This window comes from Thamnophis sirtalis, unplaced genomic scaffold (assembly GCF_051295495.1).
Source record: "Thamnophis sirtalis isolate CommonGarterSnake01/CBP01778 unplaced genomic scaffold, rThaSir2_p1.2 scaffold_3, whole genome shotgun sequence".
Taxonomy (NCBI): domain Eukaryota; kingdom Metazoa; phylum Chordata; class Lepidosauria; order Squamata; family Natricidae; genus Thamnophis; species Thamnophis sirtalis.
The window spans coordinates 38,917,854-38,936,002 of NW_028261383.1; the positions used below are offsets into that span (position 1 = coordinate 38,917,854).

At 41.4% G+C, this 18,149-nt stretch overlaps 1 protein-coding gene across 3 annotated transcripts in view; it reads right to left on the bottom strand.

Moving 5' to 3' along the window:
* Positions 1–5,678: 5,678 nt before the first annotated feature.
* Positions 5,679–18,149, bottom strand: part of FAM107A (family with sequence similarity 107 member A) — a 75,746-nt gene continuing 63,275 nt past the window's right edge. For all 3 annotated transcript variants that reach the window (XM_087708775.1, XM_087708774.1, XM_087708776.1), the window contains 2 exons: positions 10,900–11,050; positions 5,679–7,477 (listed from right to left, as the gene is read on the bottom strand). In XM_087708775.1, coding sequence (XP_087564901.1) covers positions 7,379–7,477; positions 10,900–11,050 — 250 coding nt within the window. In that variant the 3' untranslated portion in view covers positions 5,679–7,378. The remainder of the gene's footprint in view (positions 7,478–10,899; positions 11,051–18,149) is intronic.

The window sequence follows — 18,149 nt, forward strand, 5'->3', positions numbered from 1 at the left end:
GGGGAGGGGAGAAAAGAGAGCAGTTTTTTTTTAAAGGCAGGAGAGCGAGAGAGGGAGGGAAGGGAGGAAGGAAGAACTGGTTTAGCAGATAGTACCGCACGGGAGCTTACATAGAAAGGGTTAAAATGAAAAGTTACAGAGTCATTATAGAGGCAAAAATTAGTAGTCTGGTAATATCTTTTCAGACTAGTGTATGTTATATAAAAGGTGTAGGCTTTTAAATAAAAATCTAAAGGACTGGACTTGTTTGAAAAAAACGCAGCAGCACTTTTTCATGGGGCTGATGATGAAAATAGGCCAACAATGTCCAATGAGGGATATGGCACAAGAAGAAGAAGGCTTTTAAAGGCGGAAGGAAGGAAGGAAGGAAGGAAGGAAGGAAGGAAGGAAGGAAGGAAGGAAAGAGAAAGAAAGAAAGAAAGAAAGAAAGAAAGAAAGAAAGAAAGAAAGAAAGGTGTTGAAAGAAAAGTCCTTCTGGGTTCGGCTCCAAGCGGGGAAAAAGACACTGGAGACATGGAGGCTGCTTGGAAAGATGGTTTTAATGGTGGACAGAACCACATGGCTTGAGTCCTGAACAGAAAAGGTGATCACATGCTTCAATGTTGGTGGAGAAAAAGAGAAGGGAGTATTGAGATGCTGAGTCCCTGGTTTTATCCCCTCTCTGGCCTTTGATCTTGAGCTTGTATTCTGATTGGTTGTCAGACTCCTATGGGGCATTGCAGGGGCAACTCTCTAGGCTGCGTTTTGAATCCAGGTTTGGTTGAGTTCTCAGATGCCATGTGGTGAGTTGGGTAAAGGGCCAATATTATCATGCCTTAATCCCATCCCCCTGGAGCTGAAGGGGAGAACTCTTTATTATGTAAAGGAATGGCTTGGCCTTCTTAATGGTCCATTGACAAAGTGGGTGGGGGCAGGAAGCTGCAGGGAGCTATTCTCTCTTTAATAAAACATGTTTCTTCCTTTTTACATCCAGGGAAATGTAATATTCTGCCATTTCAATATTTCCTAATGTTGGAAGGCAAAGGTTTCCGGTCCGTTCCCAGCTGGGAGTCAACACCAATGCTAAAAGAAAGTTTCGTGAAGACAGCTGCCTGGAAGTTATGAGTTTTATTGAAGAAAGAAAGAACGGGAAGGATGAGACACAGCTCCGTCGTTCCCGGGTCTGCAACTCCCTATATACAGTTTGGTTTCCCCTTTTATACAGTTTTTCTTGCTTCAGGCTATTGTGTAAATTTTGATTTTATAAAGTTATTTTATTCCAGATGATTGCTCTGATCTTGATTCTCTTGTCTTCAGATTTTGTTCGCCCGACGTCTTGTCCTTGGGCTAATCCTATCATAAGACACGAGGAGGGTGTTCTCCTGTTTGGGAGCTTATACAAAGGTGTCTGCTCTATGTAAAGAGTCATGATGTTTCTGTTATCTTGGAATTGGATTTTGTGTTTTTGTTATTCTGACTGATCATTGCTAGATTTGGGGTTTTCCCCAATTTCCTAATCCTATTATCTCATGTTTCTTTTGTGACTGAGTGTAACCTTTTCCTGGCTATGTGTGTGGCTTTATCTGCCTATGGGTCCTGGCTGTGTGTTTATTAATTTTTCTGTACATGCCTTCTGGGTTATTTCTGCTACCTTACTACACTAGGATATTTCATTTTTCTGGGAGAAGCTGGGTGATAACGTTCCACAGGCTGAGGGAGGGGCTTGCAGGGTTTTTAATAATCTGTTCGGCCCCACCTACCTGTTTCCTGTTCCTGTGTAAGAAATGTATTCTGATTGGTTGTCAGATTCCCTTGGGGCCATGCAGGGTCAACTCTCTAGGCCAGCGATGGCTAACCTTTTTGCCATTGCGTGCCAAAAGCTGGGGTGGAGCACAGGGGGGGTCATGTGCTGGCATGGCACACCCATAATGCTATAATGCACGACCCCCTCACACGCATGCGTGTGTGACCCCCCCTCCCATTTTTGCGAATGGACACATTTTTCGCCCTCCCCAGGTTCCACAGGCTTACTAGGAGTGGATTACCTGGATGTGATCCAATGTGCTGTAGTCACAATGTAGCCTCCACTGAATTACCATAGTATATTAGGAAGTAAAAAATATATCTTGGAACAAGGTATTCTTGCATGGCACGTAAGAGTCAAACTCCTTTAGAGGGAGTCTTCCTGCTTTCAAGGAGAACCCTAAAGCATTATTTTGCTAGCATATGAAATTAAAGATATTTTGCAATATTTTTCACAGTCCATTAAGTCTCTTTTCTTTGCTTTCGTTGTATGTAGACCCACTTCTTCCAACATGTTGCCCACTGTGTTAGTTTCCAGATCTGCTGGTATAGTTTGGTTAAAACCTTTCCTTCCATTGCTTTAGAGGTGGGTTTCTACTGGTTCGCAACGGTTTGGGTAATTTGGTGTGGATCACAGAATCGGCAGTGATCCAGGCTGGCCACACCCCGGACTTGTTTCCTGGTCTCCACTGCTATTATGTTTTTTATTAGCTTTTCATGGTCTTCGTGCATGCACAGAACAATTTACAGTGAACTGCACATGCAACACACGTCTGGCTTGCACACAAGTGAAGCACGCATGCAGTGGTACCAACGCCATTAGGAACCCACCCCTGCATTGCTTTCTATGTTTCTCTTGCTCAACTTTAGTGTACACTTCCAGTGTGCTTCACTCCTCTCTCCTAGGAACAACCCCTGCCATGAAGAAACAGCACAGCGGGATAGGGTGTAGATATTCTGCAGATACCTATTGGCCTATCTGAAGGACATGAAACTGGAGAAGGTGTGCTAGGTGGAGAAATCATTTGATTTTAAATAAGCCTTCTTCTGTTGGTTAATAACATTGCAGGGCTTTGAAACCTGAGTTACACATCTCACTAAATCATCATGTGGCTGATTAACACATCATGTATAACCTAGTTAAAGAAGTAATGTATTTTGAAGATTCTCAAATAATTGATCCATTAACTAATTAAATATATTAAGTTCATTTAAATTCTGGATCAACTGGGACTCGGGAGGCAGAGAATAAATGGGGACGGGGCCAGTCAGAGGTGGTATTTACCAGTTTTCCAAACTACTCAAAATTTCCGCTACCGGTTCTCCAGAACTGGTCAGAACCTGCTGAATGCCACCTCTGCAATTCATGTTCTCTGCTGACTTTGCGGTCCTCTGAGCACGATAAAAATTGTAGACCTTAAAAGACAGACTAGTAGGAAACTTTAAATGCACCCCAAAAGCAACATAGCTGTACATTCAGATTGTAATGTGTTGCAATTGCCTGATCGGAACCTAGAAGGAAAAAAACTTACACAAAGTTAGAGGCATTGGAGATGTTCAGCCTAGAAAAGTCTGCAGAAAAACACAGTAGCTGAATGGCTGTTGGGAGGAACATAGGGTGGAGTTTTCAGAAGTGCCCAATTGTATGACTTTTCTTGGCACCATTGCAGTGGTGGGTTCTGGATCCCTTTCCAACAGGTACGGTTGTACGGGCCCGGCGGCGTCCACATGGATGCGTGCAGCGCACATGTGCACAGCGTGCGCATGCATCTTAGCGTTTCCGTGAGCCTCCGCGATGCTCCAGCTGCTCAGTTCACGCCATGCCCATGCGCGGACGCACTGAAGACTTAAAAGACAGGTAAGGAGCTCAGGTGGGCCCTTCGTAGCACTGTACTGGAATGGTATCGGGTGCTCCGGGCAGGCTCCGTTATGCCCGTACAGGGGCATACCACCTACAACCCACCACTGCACCATTGTTAAGTGAATCATTGCATTTGTTACATTAGTTGCACGGCAGTTAAATAAATCTGGCTTCCCCATTGACTTTGCTTGTCAGGTTGCAAAAGCTGATCACGTGACTCCAGAACGTGCCAACTGTCATAAATATGAATCACTTGCCAAGCATCTGAATTTTGATCATGTGACCATGGGGAGGCTGCAATGATCATAAGTGTAAAAAAAAACGGTCATAAGTCACTTTTTTCAGTGCTGTTGTAACTTTGAATGGTCACTAAATGAACAGCTATAAGTCAAAGTCTACCTGTAATGGATTTATGTTAGAGGGAAATTGATTTTACTTGGACATCTGGAAAAACAGCAGCCAGGAACTATTGGAGGTGCGGATTTAGAGATTGGCTCCTGGACTTGCAGTGAACACTGGGACTTTAGGAGGCAAATTGGAGCAATAAAGAGGAATTAAGCTTTAATTCTGGCTGTGTTGCTTCTATGCCCAGCCCTGGGTACACATCTTAAGTTCACTGAGATTGAGAAATATTTCCCTGAAGAAATGCAAAGTTCATGTTATTTCCTTCCCCCAAACATTTCCAAAATGCTAAACTACGCACACAGCAGGAATGTTGATGCATCTGTATCCTATTTCTAAGCACTCCTACTTACATACTGAATTCATTAAGACAGGATCTAATAGCCCAATATGCATGTCATCTAGCTAGCCAATTCAGTGTGATTGCTTCCAGTTATTTAAAGAGCATTCTGCTTTCGTTTCTTTTACACTGGAAATGGTTTTGGATGCTTGACTCTCTACATTGCGCTATGCTACAAATCAAAGGCTACATATGGCTGTGTGATTCATAGATCTTTGCAGAAATCCAAAGGATCATGAGACAGTAGCAGAGAAATATAGAAAACACACCAGCTTTCATTGTCTTTTAAACTCCTTATTTTTAGTAGTCCAGATACGATAGACCTAGTAAGTTAGAAATGTATCCATTGTGTTTGCAGAGTACTTGCTGACTGAATAACCTGGCTAATTGTGACTTATTCAAAAAGAAATATGTATAAGAAAATCATGCATGAACCCATCCACTCAATGTAAAGGCTATTTTATATGCGCAGAGAATCGCTTCAGGTCAGGTAGGAGAGGCAAATCTACAGCCAGCAAACCTCAGAGCACGCTTGACAATTAAATCAACAGTTAAGCAACCACTGAGTTTCAAGGCCATGAAACTAGACCTGAAATGCCCTAGAACAGGAGGAGAAAAACACAGCAACGTTCTGACACAGTGCTGTGTGTTCTTTTCTACAGCTTCATTGCAGTATCTGATCAAGATCTTTGCCTAACTCTGCCACATCGTTCCTGTGAGGTTTTAGCTGACTTCAAGCCTGGTAGCTCTGCAACTTGAAAATCCAGGAATTTCTTCTTCTTGTTATGTTCTGCTTGGTTTTTTTTCTCTCTGGAGCTCATCTTCCTATAATCCCATTTAATAAGTGGTGCTCCAATCTTTATATCCTACCACAATCAGCTTCTCAGATTTCTTGCCATGATGTTGTGGTCCCAACACATCTCCATCAAAAGTGGGATTCACTTACCTTCCCTACCGGTTCACAAATGTGAGTGTGCTCATTTGCGCATGCGCACCACCTGTGCATGCGCAGTGCTCAAGCATTATGTCGGGGTGGATGGGCGGAGCCTCCTGCAGCCGCCGCTACCGGTTCACCCGAACCGGAGAGAACCGGTTAAATACCACCTCTGATCTCCTTGTGTCTCAAAAGCAACACGTAAGGCAAGAGGAAACAAACTTCTTCCTCTTGATACTTCTGAAGGTGTAACTTTTTAAAAATAAAATCACAAATCCCTCTACTTTATTCATTTTAAACAGTAAAATTAAGTTTATTTGGTTGTTGCCTGCTTTTATTCACAGAATATAGACTCCACAAAATATACAACTGCTCTTTATTAATAAGCTCCCCCCCCAAAAAAAATAAATTGTGGTTACAATCAAGTCATATATGAATTCTAGATGATACATATAGATAATATGTGTTATGTATTATTTTGGCTGGTCCTTCCCTGGTGGTCTTCTGCATCTCAGAGGGTCCACCCTACCAGAAAAGCTGACCATAATCTGTAATATAAATTGTGAAACTAAGAAAAAAAAAACCTATTGTGGCTTTTGGTTATCTTCGGTTCAAGACTAAATGAATAATAAACAAATAACAAAGGCTTTTAAGAAGTTTTTAGAAGAAGTCTCTTGTTTTTGGTTTAAAAAACACAGCTATCCTTCTGAAACCAAAAACGAGTGGTTCTCCTTTGGATAGACATGTGACCTATTCTTGACTCCACCTCCAGAAAACAGAACTGAAGAGGGGTTGGCAACTCACCTTTTTTGCCTTCCTGTTATCATATATTTTAAAATCCATCTAAAACAGTCTGTATTATAGTAAATATCTGTATAGTATGCATGTTCAGGATTTTAAAAACAGGGAAGGGCACCTGGGAGGAATAGACTTCATGTAGCTAAAGTCTATAAATAATCTTCAATTTTATTATATATATATATATTTTAAAAGGATCTTACTTTAATATGTTGTTTGTGTAAAATTCAGATGACTCTGCATCTGCTATTGTTCTTTGACTTTCTCCCTAGAATTCTTTGCTGTTTCCCTCGCAAATCCATTTTTTGTGTGGATTTGTCACTTGCTTTTGTGAGACATACACATAGATGTATGCTTTTTGTGTCGCTCTCATAGTTTTTTTTTTTTTTACACATTCAAAGGACTATACCTTCTCCTGCTTTCTCTGCAGCTCTTAAGGATCCTTTCCAGAAAGTATCTTATTACTGCTTCTCATTCTGGATCCCAGAACTAAATGCTGAAAGACTGGTGGACAATCCCACTATTTGGAAATAACTCAGAATCTGTTTGTCATAGTAAACTTGACTATATAACTATCATGGGTGTTAATTTGTGACAAGAATCTTAAACATCATTTCATATCTGCTGAAATCCCAATAACAAAGAAACACACATATTTTTACTGATTATTGTTGATGGGATACAGCACCTAAGATGCCAGCCTAAGGTTGGTACGCTCTAAATCTTAGCTAGTACTTTCCTTATTGATTGCAACTTCTCTTTTTACCCCGCTTTTTAGTTTCCCAACTTGCTCCTTCAAGCATTAATTTAGCTAAACTGAAGATTCCAACACCAGCAACAGAACTGCTCTGCTGTATAAACATCTGAATCCCAAATGTTTAGTAATTTCTCTTCAGACAACATCCCCCATTGCACACGTGCGCCTGTCCTGCTGAATCTCAAAGGATTAGCCAAGGGTTAGTGATGGGAAAGGGCACCGTATTATCTCAGTACTTGAAAGGAAGGTGAGGTCTCTATTACCTTCCCTGTCTTTTTCTCATCTGAGGACCCTTTGTGAACGAAAAGCCACCTTGTTTGGGTGTTCTTCTTTTCCCAGATGTGAAAATGCCCCATTTTTTTTTAAAAAAAAAATTGGAGCAAGCATTAATGTACAGTAAGTAGCCCCCGAGACAAAACTTTGAATGTCCACTGTTTACCAAAATGTCAGCATGTAGGTATTCAAAGCAGAAGGTCTTAATCTATTTTGGTCTTAGCTGATGCTTTACTCTGCCCCAGGTAGCGTAGATGTTCTCCTCAGATTTTCTTTGACTTTAATAAATTCTGGTGCATTCTCTTCTTGCTTCTCATCTTCCCTTTCCAGCTGATTAAAAAAAAACCAGGTAGAAGAAATAATTAGGTGAATTTTTTGGTAATTTTTAAATAATCCCTGGAACATTTATGAGTTATAGAAATGGGAGACCAGCCAAACTTTTAAGGGAAGTTAATAGGCTATGTGATGTGTCACTCGGTGATGCTTAGACCAGTGTTTTTCAACCACTGTGCCGCGGCACACTAGTGTGCCGTGACATAGTGTAAGGTGTGCCGTGAGAAAAACACCCGGTTGTGGCGCCCGGCAGAAGCCTCGCTCTCCTGCGGCCGGCGGCCGTTTCAGTCGCTTCCCTTGTCCGTCTCGATTGCTGGAAGCAGTAACAAACGGCGCGTCCGCTCCGCAGCGCCCTGACAGCCACCCCAGCCGGCGGCTACCGGGCCTCACTGGAGTCAATTGCAAAACCGCGTTCAGCGCTTTGAGGACCTGAGGCATCTTGGGAAATGCAGTTCCCTATCGGAAAGAATGGAGTAGCTGCGAATTTGTAACAACATAATATAACTTGGTGCTTCGCAGGTTACAAAAATCTCGTTTGATTTGCACACTGTTTTTTAAAAGTTAGATAAAGAAATTATGCTGTGAAAGCGACTAGAAAGCCCCCCCTCCCCTTCCTGTGTGTGAGAAAGGGAAGGAGAGGAAGGAGGGAGGGGGGAGGAAAAGAAGAAGGGAGGGGAGAAGAAGATGGAAGGAGAAAAGATGGATGGAAGGAGAAAGAATGGAAGGAGAAGGAGGAAGATGGAAGAAGAAAGGAAGAAAAAGAAGAAGGGAGGGAGAAAAGAGGGAAGGAGGTAGGAAGAAAAGGAAGAGAGGGAAAGAGCAGAAAGACAAATAGGATGAAGTTGATAGGCAAGAGGAAGGGGGAAGGAAGGAAAAAAGAAAAAGAGGGAGAGAGGAAAGAAGAAAAGATGGAACTAGAAAGGAAAGAAGGGAGGGAGGGAGGAAAGGGGAAGACAGGGAAAGAGCAGAAAGACAGAGAAGGTGAAGGGAGATAGGCAGAAGGAAGGAAGAAGGAAGAAATAGGAAAGGAGGGAAGGAGGAAGAAACAGAAGCGAAGAGGAAGAGAGAAATGGAAAGAGCAGAAAGACAGAGAAGGTAGATAGGCAAAAGAAATGAAGATGAAAGAATGGAAGGAGGAAGGAAGAGAAAAAAGGAGGAAGGGAGTGAGTGAGGAAAGAAGAGATGATGGAAGGAGAAAGGAAGGAAGAGAGGGAAAGAGCAGAAGACGGATAAGGTGAAGGTAGATAAGCAAGAGGAATGAAGGAAGAAGTGAGGAGTCTCGAGGAGGGGGAAAACATTTAGTGACCAAAGTTACAATGGCATTGAAAAAAGTGACTGATGACCATTTTTCACACTTAGTGACCGTTGCGACCATTTTTCACACTTAGCGACCGTTGCAGCACCCAAGGTGTTCCCCATTCTGGCAAACAAAGCTATTTTGACATTGCTCCCATTTTCCACTACATATTTATTTGATTCCTATTCAAGAGAATTACTTTATATATAGGCACAGAGTTAATTTTTTTTAACATTTTCTAATGGTGGTGTGCCTCGTGATTTTTTTCATGAAAAAAGTGTGCCTTAGCACAAAAAAGGTTGAAAAACACTGGCTTAGACAACTGGCCTTAAGTGTCACCTTCTGCATCCAGTCACCAAAACAAACATTTGTTTTTTGTTAATCACAGTTTAGAACCTAAAGGGTTATTTGAATTCTCAGCTCTATATCAGGCAACTAATAGCTTATCAACTCATCAGCTTTGATTTTCAGTTCAACCCACACCTTAAGCTCACTTCTATTTTCTTGATGCAATAACTGTTGTAAAATGTAAAGCTTTCACAGTTCAAAATTTGTCTCTAATTGTGCTCAGTAATAAGATTCAGTAATAAATAATCCTCAGGTACCTGCATGTATGTTTCAAACTCTTTCTTTTAAAAAAAAGATCAACTCTTTATTAGTGTTTAATTCTTTTTCTTCCAGACATGTATTAAATTAACATGTGTGCTGCATTGGAAAATGTTGTTTCTTTTTCCCTCTTTTTTCAGCAATTTCATCTACAGCTCCTAGTCAAAGATATAATCTATCCTATCCTATCCTATCCTATCCTATCCTATCCTATCCTATCCTATCCTATCCATCTATCTTTCTATCATCCATCTATCTATCTATCTATCTATCTATCTATCTATCTATCTATCTATCTATCTATCTATCTATCTATCTATCTATCTATCTATCTCTTTTTCGTCATCATCTCTCCATCCCTCCCCCCCCTCTTTGTATCCTGCCTTTATTATTTTTATAAATAACTTATGATCATGAAATATCCAGCACACTTTCCTCTTCCTATATTCTCCACAATAACAACATGTGAAGTATTGGAGTGAGAAAGAATGACTAACTCAAAGTTACCCAGCTGTCTTTCATGGCTAAGGTGGGACTAGAACTCACAATCTTCTGATGATTGGCCCAAAGTCACTCAGTCAGCTTTCATGGCTAAGGCGGGACTAGAACTCATGGTCCTTCACTGTCTAGCCTCCACTGTTCTCACCACCAAATTACCAAACAGACTCTCTCTATTTTCCTATCCGGGCAGATATTAGCTTTTAACTGACTTCTACAATACTTTAGTCCTTTTTACTTACAGAAGAGTTTCTGACTGTTTCCTTCAAAGCCACCTCCCTTGCCCTCTACACTGCAAGTAGTTCTCAACTTATGGCCACAACTGAACCCTAAATTTCTGTTGCTAAGCGAGATAGTTGTTAAGTGAGTTTTACCATTTTACAATCTTTCTTGCTGCAGTTATTAAGTGAATCGCTGCAGTTGTTAGTTAGTAACATGGTTAAATGTTTGAATGTTTATTTTATTTATATGCTGCCCTTTCCCCCCCGAAGGGGACTCATATATAGCAATAGCAATAGCAATAGCAATAGCAGTAGACTTATATACCGCTTCATAGGCCTTTCAGGCCTCTCTAAGCGGTTTACAGAGAGTCAGCATATTGCCCCCAACAATCTGGGTCCTCATTTTACCCACCTCGGAAGGATGGAAGGCTGAGTCAACCCTGAGCCGGTGAGATTTGAACCGCTGACCTGCTGATCTAGCAGTAGCCTGCAGTGCTGGCTCATCTGGCTTCTCTGTTGACTTTGCTTGCCAAAAGGTTGCAAAGGATGATCCCTTGACCTTGGGACACTGCAACTGTCATAAATATGAACCAGTTGCCAAGCATCCAAATTTTGATCACATGACCACAGGACTGTTGCAATAGTCGTAAATGTGAAAAATGATCATGTCACTTTTTTTCTGTGCTGTTGAAATGGTCACTAAACAAATGGTTGTAAGTCAAGAACTAACAGTATTGGAAAAAACCTCTCTGTCTTTTAAAGGAATTTAACCTAGTAGAATCCACAATTATTTCTACCTCATCAAGCTTCTGTTGCCTTTTCAAGAGCTCCTGTTCAAATGGAGATTTTAATTTCTTTGCCTCATCTTCTTCTTTCCTCTGTTTCAACAGCTGGTTTCGACGGCGATGTTCCAGGACTCTTTGCAGTTCTGGTTTACTCTCAACTCCTCTAAAAGATAAGGTAGACAGTGAACTTCAATGCCAAAAAGATAAATACTGCAGTAAAATAACGATCAGGGTAATCCTATGTATCTCTTCCCCCCTGTAAAGTAAATTCAACTTTCTAGATAGGTTTCTGTTCCTAATCCACCCTAGTCTTAGAATAGAATAGAATAGAATAGAATAACAGAGTTGGAAGGGACCTTGGAAGTCTTCTAGTCCAACCCCCTGCTTAGGCAGGAAACCCTACACCTCTTCAGACAAATGGTTATCCATCCTCTTCTTAAAGACTTCCAGTGTTGGAGCATTCACAACTTCTGGAGGCAAGTTGTTCCACTGATTGATTGTTCTAACTGTCAGGAAATTTTTCCTCCTTGATTAGTTTCTACCCATTGCTTCTTGTTCTACCGTCAGATGCTTTGAAGAATAGCTTTACTCCCTCTTCTTTGTGGCAGCCCCTGAGATATTGGAACATTGCTATCATATCACCTGTAGCAACAGCAATAGCAATAGCAGTTAGACTTATATACCGCTTCATAGGGCTTTCAGCCCTCTCTAAGCAGTTTACAGAGTCAGCATATTGCCCCCAACAATCCGGGTCCTCATTTTACCCACCTCGGAAGGATGGAAGGCTGAGTCAACCCTGAGCCGGTGAGATTTGAACAGCCGAACTGCAGAACTGCAGTCAACTGAAGTAGCCTGCAGTGCGGCATTTAACCACTGCACCACCTCGGCTCTCTCCACCTCTAGTTCTTCTTTTCATAAGACTAGTTATCCAGTTCCAGCAACTATTATTTATATGTTTTAGCCCCCAGCCCCCTAGTCATCTTTGTTGCTCTTCTGTGCATTCTTTCTAGAATCTCCACATCTTTTTTACATCATGGCGACCAAAACTGGGTGCAGTATTCCAAGTGTCCTGCAATGCTGCCTCACTGTAGGGGGAAGATGTTCCTTGGAGAAATAAGCAAACTGCAGTGGGAATGCATGCCAAGAGCATATATTTCACACCCCAGCTGCTCAACTCAAACCAACAGATGCTGGAAGTGGGTGATCATTTTAGTGACAACCACAAAGGCATCATTTCATACTGCATAAAAGAAGGCATGGGAAGCCACTTGATTGAGAAAATCAAATGGGTAGTCAAATGTGGTAAATGTTGATATAGGCCTTTCAAGTTGGTTACCACACAGCAGCCTAGTTAAGATCTTTCAGAATGATAATGGTGTTATGACACTGCTAAATGAAAGTTTTCCGGATGGTTGCTAATGTAACAATGCCAGTAAAAAATAATCTGAAGCTGTAAAAATAGAATTATGGTGGGAATATGGAATACAAAAAGCTCAATATTCTGTCTGCATCCTTTTTTCTTGGGGTCATTCCCCATGTCACCCATTGGCAGGTCAGTTTTTGATGGTGCTCCAGACAAAAAGTAAAAAAGGAAGTGAACGGAAAGACATAAACAATTGAACATAAAGACCCAAGAAATGGCAACAGGTGCAACAACTAGTCTTAGAATTGACAAGGAGGAAATTAAAGTGGTGGATAGCTTGTACATTTAAGATCAACAATCAACAGTAAAGCTACCAGCACTAAAGAAATACACCACAGACTAGCACTTGTAGAGTAGCTATGAAGTCCTTGGAAATTATTTAGGGATGTGGCTACACCTACAAAAATAATAATCATACAAGATATTCCCTGAGACACTCCATGAAAGCATAGGATGGATTCTGCAGAAGTAGGATAGGAATATATTGATGCTTTTGTACTTTGGTATTGGAAAAGACATTTGAGAGTGCCAAGGGTAGCATAGAAAACAAGCAAACAGATCAATGTCTGTGGAGATTCTCAGTCATCCAGGTCATAGTTGTCTTTTCAAAAAGGCAACCAAACTGTTTTTCCAAATCAACTCAGAGTTCTCACTTGAGAAACAGATAACCAGGATCAATTAATCATATTTTGGACAGATTATGAAAAGACCCACAATCCAAATGGATCAATTACAAAGCAATGAATGTAGAATGTGAAAGTCTGAATAGGCCAAGTTGAGGAAAGGTCACTCTGGAGAAAGTTTATTTATGTGTAGAAAGTTTACTGTATGTCTAGAGCAGTGGTCCCCAACCTTTTTATCGCCGCGGACCAGTCAGCCTTTGATAATTTTACCGTGGCCCGCTGAGCGCGCGCAGGGGTGAGGGGGCGTTGTTCGCGATGACACATTGATTGTTTATATATCAGATTGTTTTGATTAAACAACTTTTATTTTATTGTATTTCAACATGCCTTACAAAATAAAATACAATTACATAAATATAAAGTGCAAGGCTACGCTACTAGCGCTGTCTACGCTAGCCCTACGTAGCTGCGCAGGCGCTCTTAGGTTTTTTTCAGGAATCAGCCAGCGCTGAAGCGCTAAAAAGGAATGAGAAGGGCGGCGCTGGACACAGGGGGGCGGTGGGCCGCTGGTGACGTCAGAATGCCACCAGCGGTCCAGTAACACCCCTTGTGCCAGTTAGCCCTAATTTGCATACAGAAAGAAACTATGGCCCCCGGCCGCTGCAGCGATCATGGCCCCCGGCCGCTGTGCGGCCCGGTGCCAGGTACTCCACGGCCCGGCACCGGTCCGCAGACCGGGGGTTGGGGATCACTGGTCTAGAGGAAAAATATCTGTTTCTAAGAACTGAGAGCAGAATCCAACACAGAAGTTGAGGTTCAATGGAACGTCCAGGAAAGTAAACATCAGAATGTGTAAAGTCAAAGGACACATGAAAAACTGCTAGGATAAAATAACAAACTTCTTATAGTGTGTTATAAAATAAAAAAAATGCTCAGAATGCTTCATTAAAAGATCATTTCTTTTCATATTCCTAAAACGGGTTCATTCCCCTATTTTTCCATCCCCTTATGGTGGAGCAGAAGAGATCTGAAGCCTTGAATTTCCAAATGTCTCCAGATATTTTCCCCCATTGAAGTTTGATAATTAATTGCAAAGAGCATAATCAAAATGGGTATCAGAGCACCAGAAGAAAATGTGAATGTGTAAATTAACATGTTACTTTTATTAAATCTCATTTTCTCCTTAAAAGCAAAACAAAGTAAAATATGAAACTAAACACAGATAAATAGAAATGCATAGTGCCCCACCAGTTTGATTAAAGTATAGAATTGATAATACTGCCTGATGCAGTGTTGATGCAGTGATAATTAAAGGGTTGCTCTCATCCTTTTCCTTCCTTAATGAAATTTGTGCTAACTGCCACTTGCTGGCTGACCCTACAAAAAGGCCAATTAGAAATCACTGCCTGAAGGATGCTCCTGCTATCTTTCACCTGCTTGGTATTTGCACAAGAAGGCTGGGCTGGGGTAGGATGACGTTGTAGGAAGCACAGCAAAATAAGGCTTATGATCTTTTTTCTCACCTGAGGCATTCTTCTAGGCAAGGCTCATTGTCATCATTTTCACCCTTTCACCTTTAAAAAAAATCACTATTGATGCCTCTGGCTGCATTCAAGTGATTTTTTCCCCTTAGTCTTTTACGAGTTTCCTGGGAACCCATCGGGAAACTTTATCTACTAAATTTATTTGCTGACCACATTGAAATGACTCTGGGTGGCTTACAGCATTAAAACATCAAAATCCTAATTATAAGTATTTCTAAAACAATAAAAACAGAATTAAGGAACTCATAGAGTTCTATAGAAGGCAGGGGTGGGATTCAGTCAGTTTGGACAGGTTTGGGTGAACTGGAAGATAGTTGCAAGGACCGGATGGCCCCACCCTGCCCCTCCCACCCCTCCCAGGAGTTTCCACGCGGCCTGTTCATCATGCCAGTAGGTGCAGGGCCTGTGTGGAGACTCTGTGAGGGTGAAAAATGGGCCTACTGGAAGTTCTGGAAGTCTGGAAACGGGCCTGTTTCAAGCTTTTGAAGGGCCTCTGGAGCCCAATGGAGGCCATTTTCGCCCTCCCGGAGGCTCAAAGAAAACCTCCAGAGCCTGGGGAGGGCAAAAATTGCCCCCTACCATGAGGAGGCCACTCCCACCCATGGCCATGCCCACCCAGCAACCGGGCAGAGAACCAGTTACTAAAAGTTTTCAATCCCAACCCTGATAGAAGGGTTTATTGAAAATCCCTACTTTAGACCTGAGTCTAATTTTGAGTCAGATCATAACACTGAACAAGACAAGACCGACTTGGTTAGAATGCTCTGCTGATTGCCTGTTGCCAACAGCTCAGCAGTTCAAATCTCACCGGCTCAGCCTTCCATTCTTCAGAGGTCAGTAAAATGAGGACCCAGATTGTTGGAGGCAATATGCTGATTCTGTAAACCACTTAGAGAAGGCTGTAAAGGACTGAGAAAGGGTATATAAGTCTAAATGCTATTGCTAATATATTTTGAAAGGCCAATGTTAGGTTACAGAAAACAGAAAATAGGAAGTGTTTTGCCCATGATGAAAACTCATCATCTTTCTAGTTTGAGGTAGTGTGAAGCAAAGAAGCCTCCAGTCTGCTTCCTACCAGCATTCCAACATCATTTAGGAACTAGCCTTTGAAGAGATGAATTTTTGACTTCTCCATCCTTCTCTGTATTAGGAATACCTTCAGATTTTTCCTTGGATGTTGACCTATTATTTGTCTAGTCTGTGGTTTAGTCAATTATGCTTGACCCTTGGACTATTTTATGATCCTGTTACATTAGAACAGTGTCTCTCAACCTTGGCAACTTTAAGATATGTGGATATCAACTCCCAGAACTCCCTGGCTAGATGGCTGGGGAATTCTGGGAGTTGAAGTCCGCACATCTTAAAGTTGCCAAGATTGAGAAACACTGTGTTAGACTATGGATTCCAGCAAATTACCGTGTTTCCCCAAAAATAAGACGGGGCCTTATTTTCTTTTGACCTCTAAAATAAACGCTTGGTCTTACTTTCAGGGAGGTCTTATTATTTTTGAGGTGCAGGAGGCAGCGAGCATGGTCGCTTCATGGCTGCTGCTGCGTTGCAATATTTCGGAGAGGGCTTATTTTTGGCGGAGGGCTTATTTTAGTGCATGCACTCAAAAGCCCAATCGGGCTTATTATCCGGGCAGGTCTTATTTTCAGGGAAACAGGGCACTTTGGAGTAGTATTGCACATGCCAAAAACATACCATATGTGCTATTTCCAAAAACACAATTTGTGCTTAACAAATTGTTACATCATCCTCTGACTGAATTGTTATCAATCTTGGTTAATGTTTGGATCTGCTGCTTTACATGAGCTATATAATCTCAATTGCAATGTTTGTTTTTACCTTTTAATTTCATGTAAAGTATAGCACCTAAACATTTCTCATAAACTGATTGGCAGCCCTGAAGTGCCAAGGAGGAAAACGGTTTATTTTGAAATAAGATTGCTAAAGGTCTGAGTACTTCTTCACGTGGAAGAGTGAAAACTTGGCAGAGTAGAGCTTCCTTGTTTCCATTTCAGACAAATGCATAACCTGTTGAATGTTTATGTATAAATACAACCTGCAAAAGTGCAGGAGAAGCCCAGGCAGAGAAGAAAGTACTTAGGTTTCAAAAATATATTGTTTCTTAGAATTAATTAAAAGAAACAAGACAAAAAAATATATTCTCTATTTCCCCCCTTGTCCAGCAGGGGGAGTAATATAACCAACAATCTCATGACCGAATTTAGCATTAGAAGTTCTGGTGTGGTTTCCACCAAGGAAGATCTCAACTTTCACTACTGTATTTGCTAGAAGTGCAGTGAATTAATGGGCTTTCCAATTGCTGGCTTTAGTCACATGGGTCAGATGAAAAAGTTGGTTTTCTTAACTGGTTTCCATATTCCGAGGGGTCAGTCTTGCAAACTGAACAACTAAGACAAACTATATATTTTGGGGTTGTGTCCCATGTGGGACATTTCACTATCAATTACTGGGTTAACTCTATGTTTTCAAGCTCAGAGATTCTCAGTCATCCAGGTTACGGTTGTCCCAAAGGTGCTTTTTCAGGAGACAACTGGATTTTCTTGTTTTTCTTTTGTTGGAAGTCAAAACCCACCCCTCTCCTAGAAAAATGAAATATTTTAGGAAATATTAAAAAGGAAAAATATTTCCCCTAAAAAGAGAAGTAGAAACTCAAGAGAGGTAGGAACTCATCTCACCCCCCCACAACTTTTGTCAATAAGCCATTAAGGCCTGAACCAATCTATTCTACATAACAAGGATAGGATTAACCCTCTGCCGATTTCACCACAGGGCACCTGGGAAGAAGCAATGCTCAACCAAACGTGGACTCAAAACACAGCCTAGAGAGTTGCCCCTGCATGGTCCTATGAGAGTCTGACAACCAATCAGAATACAAGATCAAGATCAAAGGCCAGAGAGGGCATAAAACCATGAACTTTCAACATCTCGGCCTCTTTTCTTCTTCACCCAACATCTGGAAGCATATGATTCCCCTCTTTCTTCTCAGGAGCTCAAGCCATGTGATCCTGTTCATCATTAAACCATCTTTCCAAGCAGCCTCCATGTTTCCAGTGTCTTTTTCCCCACTTGGAACTGAACCCAGATGGACATTTCTTCCAATACTTTTGAAGACATTTCGCTTCTCATCCAAGATGCTTTTTCAGCTCTCTCATCAAAGCACTACGACTTCCAAAGAAAAAACAGAAAGTCCAGTTGCCGCTTGAAAAAGCACCTTTGGGACGACTCAGCGCTTGATAATTTAATGGATAGCAAAGGAAGGATTCTATTTATAATTCCATGGCCAACACTTTTTTCAACCTCTTTTAGATCAATCTAGGCATGTGCAGGACAGATTTCTCAAATCCCATCCCTAATCTTCCCAATTACAATGTCCCTTCAAGGAACAGGGAACTGTAACAAACTAGTTGATTTTTTTGAAAACATCAACCTATTATTCTCAAAGGACAATTTCTTGTGGGTTATATATAACCAGCAGGGAGCCTTATGGAATCAACTAGGACAAGAACTTTCTTATGGAGCACTTGATTTATGGAGTCCCTTTCTTGCAAAGTGCAGTCTAATCCCTTCCTGGCTGAATTCAAGAGGAGACTGAAGGCTCACTATCACATTCAAGCCTTAGGATTTTTGTTTTTTTGCACAGAT